The 7,500-nt window shown below is 41.7% G+C and overlaps 1 protein-coding gene across 1 annotated transcript in view; it reads left to right on the top strand.

The window, feature by feature from the left end:
• camk2a (calcium/calmodulin-dependent protein kinase II alpha) overlaps positions 1 to 7,500 on the top strand; it is a gene marked incomplete at its 5' end in the record, with an annotated part of 32,032 nt that overhangs the window by 3,967 nt on the left and 20,565 nt on the right. Inside the window, 2 exons of the mRNA XM_080436399.1 lie at positions 1 to 90; positions 5,629 to 5,688. The exon at positions 1 to 90 is cut by the window's left edge and continues 5 nt beyond it. Coding sequence (XP_080292525.1) covers positions 1 to 90; positions 5,629 to 5,688 — 150 coding nt within the window. The remainder of the gene's footprint in view (positions 91 to 5,628; positions 5,689 to 7,500) is intronic.

Below are 7,500 nucleotides of genomic sequence, written 5' to 3'. Positions count from 1 at the left end.
CGTTCTCCATCGTGCGTAGGTGTGTCAAGGTGCTGTCAGGTCAGGAGTATGCAGCCAAGATCATCAACACCAAGAAGCTCTCAGCCAGAGGTGAGTATCTGAATGCTAGGTCGCAGGAGGATATAGTTTGACATGTGGACGCACTGCAAAGCAAATCTATAATATAGCTTGGCATGGGAATGTAAGTTTGTGTGTGTGTGTGTGTGTGTGTGTGTGTGTGTGTGTGTGTGTGTGTGTGTGTGTGTGTGTGCGTGCGTGCGTGCGTGCGAGTGTGCGTACGTACGTACGTACGTGCGTGCGTGCGTGCGTGTGTGTGCGTGCGTGCATGTGTGTATCAGGTGAAATAAAGCAACACAATTTGTCCTTACATGACTTTAGGGCCTAGCTCTTCTCAGCTAATAGTTAATTGTGGATATCTAATAAGGAAGGATTAACACGGTTGTGGTTTTCCATTATGGCTGTTGTGCCCGGAACAGTACGTACAGAGGAGAGGAGACGACTTCAACCTAGAATAAGTTTGAACCTCTTTTGGTGCTATATAGAACCATTAGAGATGTCTGTTTATTAGCAAAAAATTATAATAATCAACTTAGATTTGGGAAAAGTTAAAAATCAGCTTCATTCATTGATGACACCATTTGTTTTGTGATTTGTCGTTTTGTATTTACCACACACACACACACATGCACACACACACGCACACGCACACGCACACGCACACGCACACGCACACACACACGCACACACAGGTGCATCAAGTCTATGTAGGCTACGTGCAGACCAACTTGGCAAGTCTGCTGCTTGCCATGCGTTTAAATCAAAGTAATTTCGCTTGAAGTTTTCTTAAAGTGAGCCAAACACTCCAACGTAAGTCAAACAAACAACACAGTAGAAACCCGACACTGCCCAGCCCACAACCCACAAGACAGCATGGGAAATGGACACTTCTGACGCCTTGGCATGCTTTGATTACAAAACTTCTCCGATGCTGATATGTGACCATACCCTGCACTATAAAGAGGAGAGCACAAATAGACAATTGTAAACACCTGCTGATCAATTAACCTGGCACTGCCTGAGTCACTCACTCCCCCATCTCCTCTCAATTGAGTGAGAGTGCACAGAATAATATACAGCCACAGCTTACATTTGGGATAAAGTGAAGAATCGGCTTGCTCACTCCCTGCATATTTCATATGGTCAATGTGTGTGTGCAATTTCAGTTCGATTGTTCAGCCCACTGAGGAGAGAAATGGATGAGGACAGAAAGACAGAAAGATAGACAGTTTCCTTATAGGATAAGATAGTAGGATAGGATTGTAGTAGGATTGGATAGCAGGATTTGAGTCAGTAGGATTTATAAGTAGTTGTTGAGGCATAGCATAAAGAGTAGTGGTAATAGTAATAATATACTGAGTTAGCATATAAAGGCCCCTAACCACCCACCCACACCGGGCCGGCCAAAGTGCTCATAACGTTAAAGTTCAGACTGTCTCGTATAAAAATGAAGATGTAAGATAAAGATCCTTTGCTGAATGTGGTTCAAAGGTAGATCATAGGTCCTTTATTCTTTCCAAAGGTAGTTCATAGGTCCTTTATTCTTTCGTCTGTAGTTCATCATTGATGTGTAGGCTATCTGCTGTGTGAAAATATCCTCCAATAACAAAAGCAATGACCTGTACAAAACATTTACATGAAGACATGTTTATAGGGGGAAAACAAAACTAAAAAGTGCACCAGTAAGGTCACGTATAATAGCGTCACATTCTCTGAATTGAGTGAATTATATTTGAAAAAACCTTTCAAACTGCCAGTCTTGTTTTCGGTGTCTCTGTCTCTCACCGTCAAATGTATTCTTCCTCGAACAACCATGCGACACAACTGACAGACAGAAATGACAACACCTTTTGTCATTTGTTCGATGGAGTACAAAGCTTTATATACTCCATCGTGCAAGGGTGCCGCTCCCAAAATGAACTGATCTACAAGCTAACAACACGTTAGCGACACGAGAAGCAGAGGCACACCGTCAAGATCGATAATGGGTTGTTTATTGAAAGAAAATGAATGTTGAAAGAAAGTGAATGTCAGTGGAATGACGGCTGAACAGGTGGAGGTCACATCGCCATGCATTGGGAGCTTGTAGATCTGCTATTTTCGAATACCAGAAAAATAAACGGGGAGTGGGGACCCTGGAACCGCCTCAAGGACCCCTGGGGTACCCCCGATCCCCTGCTTTGAGAACCAGTGCCTTAGAGCATTGGTTCTCAAAGTGGGGTCCGGAGACCCCCAGGGGTCCTTGGGGGGTACCAGGAGTATCTTGAATAATTAGGCTTTTTTTTTTATTACACAAATCTTCTATTCTGGGGTCCAACGCGACATCTTTTCAGATGTTGTTCTGCGGCCAAATACACATTAATTAGGGGTCCGTGCCATGAAAACATTTAAGAACCAGTGCCTTAGAGCCCTGACCGGGCCTCCTTAACATTAGTTGTCTCAACTCAATTTAACTCCATTTAGCTCCATTTAGCGTGTGAATACCTCTCTTCACACTTTGCGTTGTGTGAGCGTTTTGCTGTGACGTTCAGGTGGACATGTTGCTGCATGTTTCCATGTTTGTGTGTGTAGTTTGAGGGTGTTTTTTACACAAGTCAGATAGAAAAAACAACAAATGTCAAATACTCCCTCAGAATCTCTGTCTGTCTGTCTCCTTTCCTTTCCTTTTCTTCTTTTTTTTTCTTTTCTTTTTTTCTTAAAAAAAATGTTTTTTTCATAACACTATTCTGGGGTTCGATTTTCTTTGGTTGCTTAGCAACACTGCTCTCACAGTCGTTAAAGAAGTGTGTGTGTGTGTGTGTGTGTGTGTGTGTGTGTGTGTGTGTGTGTGTGTGTGTGTGTGTGTGTGTGTGTGTGTGTGTGTGTGTGTGCGTGTGCCCGTGCGTGCGTGCGTGCGTGCACGCGTGCACGCGCGTGTGCAAGTGAGTGTGTACATACTGTGTGTGTGTGTTTGCTTGATTCGTTATTTGCATATCATCTTTAAAGCCAAATCTTGACATAGCTATATTTACACTCATTTGTTTTATTAGAAACGATGTTGATTGAATGACGAAGATTCATAATGATAAACTTGTGTGGACAAGTAGGCTACACTGGGACATGCATATACAGAACGTACATTAAATACCCCTCTCACAAGGGGGTTAGGGGGGAGGGGGCTGCTCTCCCTCACTTCTAAAAATAGTCAATGACTTCAGTTGCTTATTTGAAAAAGAAAAATGAAATGATCTCTGCAGTTATCTGCAGAGGGTCAATATTGCCCCCTATGGGTCATAAAATAGAACAGCCGTGCACAAGTAGGAAATCACACTTTTTCCCCGATACTGGTTTAGAATCTCGGGCAGCTTTGAAAACGAACTCCCTCTAATGTTGTTAGGATTAGGAAAACAAAACAACAACTAACAAACCAACAAAAAGACTCCCAGCCATATCTCTTAAGGTAGAAGCAGAAGATGTCAGATTTGAACTTGAACTCATTTGAACTTGAACTCATAAGACTCATTTTAAAGTAGCCTACCACTAGTTTAAAGTCACAGCAGTGTCATACAGTAAATGTGAGTTATTTATGACTGCATGTTCAGTGGTGCACAGTAACAAAGTACATTTATTTCAGTAATGTACTTAAGTAATTGTATCTATTAGTTGTATCAAATGTCCGGAAAATGCATTGATAATGAAGCGAATATATTAACATGGTAATTTGTACTTTTTAATACAAAGTGTTTTTAAAAGCATGCCCTTTTGAATACTTAAAGAACAACTTCACTCATTTTCAACCTATCTTCATATAATTTGTCTTATAATGCTCATGATAATATGGTACCATATTTCTCTACTCAGTGTCTCAGAGGAGGGCAATACTTTGGTGGAGTTAGCCACAGGGGTTAATAACGATACTCAGCAAAGTCAAGTCAATCTCTCTTTTTTTTTACTACATTTTTTATCCCACAATTTTGTAACCATTTTTCACCCGGTGCCAATTTTCTAAGTGATCCTGGGCGCTACACTCCCCCCACCAGCCTAGGGAGCCCAGGGCCGAGCTCATGCCTCCTTCAATGCATGAGAGCCAACTGATCTTCTTATCACCTGACAGGGGGGAGTTTCCCCGGTAGGACGTAGCGCGTGGAAGGAACACGTTATTCCAACCAGTTCCCTTACCCTCCACCAGGCGCCCCGGCTGTCATGGGGGAGGCGGTATAGCGACCAGGATTACTACATGTTTTTGTGAGGGTATTAACTACCCTAGGAGACACGGGTAGACCATGCAAACTCCACACAGTCAGTCTCTCTTTAAATCTGCACTGTAACTTTCGTCTTCTACACCGGATTTGAAACCGGTTTCCTGCGCAAGTGCTGACATTTTTTACCATTGAGCTAATAGGGCCTATCTGCTTGCGTAGGGGATAAATTAAATCTTGACCATCAGGTCAAATTTCGTGTCAGATCCTGTGTCTAGGTGAGACATGACCTTTGACACAATCTAAATGTCTCAATAGAATTATATAAGTTATATTGTATTTTACAGATTGGACAAATTACATTTTATTCATTAAAAAAAAGTTAAATTGTGCCACTTTAATGAAGTGCTGTGCTATAGGCTATTCTTCCTACAAAGTAAAATAAAAGAATCAGAAATTAATTGTGGCCCAACATAATACAAATGTTTTTTAAAAAATTGATTGTGTTCAAAGGCTTTAGAAGGAAAGCTGGTGCGTACTCGTAGCCACAATGCAAGAAAGTTTGATTTAATAAACAACTACCAATGTTTCGACATAACAAGTATTCTGCAGGGATACAATGCAGCACTCTCTTCTGCCTTTCTCTTCTCCCCCCTCTCCTCAATAATCATCTCAGTAATGACAAATCTATGCTCCGTCGTACGGCGGTGGCGCGCACCGGAAATAGAAGATCCACAAGCCCACAACGCGTTGTGGATGTGATGCGCTGCGGGCTTGTGGATCTGCCATTTTCAGTGCACACCACCGTCAGGCGACAAAGGATAAATCAGGCATAATGTGTTTCTCATGAAGGTGCCTGGAGCTGCAGATGATTGATGTGTTTCATATCCAATCAGGAAGTGTACGAGCATGGGGCCGCCTGCCACAGCTCTAATTGGCTGGCTGACTGATATCGGCCGTGTCTGTGTAATAAGAGGGATAATAAAGTTAAGCAGTGTGGTCTTCATAACCACTCTCAAATTGTCGTCGTCCTTACTTTGGGAGTGTCATTATAAGTGAAAATTTTAAAACAAAAACTGTTTAATGTTCAAAGATTTTCAACATTTTCTTGTGAGACATTTCAAAATGTTTCAAAACTTTTCTGATTTTCAAAACTTTTCTGATTGTCAAAAATATGTTTGAGAATAGCAGATCTACAAGCTCACAGCTTCTCACGTCGCAAGCGTGAGCTTGCCTTGTACATTTATTTTTCGCCGTGCGACACCATTCTAGTATAGGCCAAAGTATAAAATGGGGCTTAAGTGGCGTATGAAACCATCCTCCTTTGCTTCATCCAAAATGTTTATGTATATTCTTTTAATGACTTCCTGCTTTGTTGTTGTTGTTCATTCAGACCATCAGAAGTTGGATCGGGAGGCTCGGATCTGTCGTCTACTCAAACACTCCAACATAGGTGAGTTCTTAACCCTATGTCACCAAACGTATCATATATAATACACACATTACACTGATTTTTTAATAAATCAGTGTAATCAATACTTGGACCAAGAACCTGTTGTATCATATCTGACACATCCCCACTTCCCCCTGGATACCATTCGCACTGCAGGTAGTTACAGCATAGACATATAAAGGTAGACGCCTCATTCGGCTCTGAAGCGTCTGTATCTCGGGCGCGCTTCCTGCTTCCGCAGGGCTGCCGTGTGCGTCACACACGCGGAAGTTCGGTAGGCCAATCAGAGGCAGGTGGGGGCGGGTCTTTTTGTAACCCAGCTTTTAACCCTTTAAGAGGCAGCAGCTGTGCGCAGCATCTAGTTAGTTGGAACTTGGCAAACTCCACACTCTATTTGTGAAATTCAAATAAGAGACATGGTCCTTTTTCATATCAAGGTCCATTATTTATTCAGCATTTGAGTCACGGAACACCGTTTGATAAGCTTTAGCCTCTCACACCCAAAACGTAGAATATGTTATCGTTCGATAAGATGTTGTCAAAATAACAATTGTTTACGTTCTCTAATTGTGTACTTGTTTAGTAAGTAATGCAGATGTTTAACAATTTGACTCTTGACAGTGTGAAATGTTATACTCAAGATTGAAAGATCTATAAGGGTCCATTTGGTTATCAACTCTCCATCATTTAGCTGGGTACCACCTGGAACCCCCTCAAGGACCACTGGTGGTTCCCGGACCACTGGTTGAGAACCATTGCACTGACAAGTCCCGGAAAAGACGCACTGTGATTGGCCAGTAGTCAACGCACTGTGAGCGCTGTGATTGGCCAGTAGTCACTTTGAGTGACAGGTTCCCTGCGGAAGACGGAAGAGCCGCCGTGTATTGCGATACAAGTCGCCCCAATGAACTGCAGAGGCCAATGAGGTATCTAGGTTTCTAATATCTATGAGTTACAGAGCCTCAGGTGGTCTGACCCAAAATGGCTGCCATCAACTAAACAGGAGAGGTTGATGCACTACTAACAAACAATTATTTTTTAAGCAGTTCGGGTACGTTTTCCTAGTATATCTTTACTAATATTTTGAAATAAGTGTTGGATAACTTGAATGCACTTAAGAGCTCTCGAAATGTAGCATTTTAGTTTGTTTTTTATGATGTCAAAAGTGTTTGTATCATATTTGATACTACAGGTCTATAGTCCTTTACGATTTGTATCATATTTGATACTACAGGTCTAAAATATTTTTTTTTGTAATGTTAAAACCGACTTGATTTTTCTTTTTGTTAAAAAAATTTATCCCACGATTTTGTAACCCTATTTTTTACACCCAGTGCGAATCTCTATGTAATCCTGGGCACTACACTCCCTCTGCCAACCTAGGGAGGCCAGGGCCGAGCTCATGCCTCCTTCAATGCATGAGAGCTAACTGACCTTCTTATCACCTGACAGGGGAGAGTTTCCCTGGTTGGACGTAGCGCGTGGAAGGAACACGTTATTCCAACCAGTTCCTTTCCCCTCCATCAGGCGCCCCAGCTGGCCAGGGGGAGGCAGTAAGACCGACTTGAAATACCCCTTTTAATACCCCTTGTATCAAATATGATACAACAAATAAATGATACAAAGGAATGTTAAAAACAATAAAACAAAATCAAAAATGTTTTAGGACCCAATAAAGTGTCCCTTTTCAAAATTTTGGAATTTTCTGACCTTTCCTTCATAGTTCAGGTTCTAGAGGGTTAAATAACCCTAGGTTCATTTATACTTCATGGCATTACTGTGTTTTATGACAAAAATGCTAAAAATGTTTAG

Source organism: Gymnoscopelus braueri (assembly GCF_963280865.1).
Source record: "Gymnoscopelus braueri genome assembly, chromosome: 8".
NCBI lineage: Eukaryota > Metazoa > Chordata > Actinopteri > Myctophiformes > Myctophidae > Gymnoscopelus > Gymnoscopelus braueri.
The sequence above is the reverse complement of the archived record's forward strand: the minus strand, read 5'-3'. Positions and strand labels throughout refer to the sequence as shown.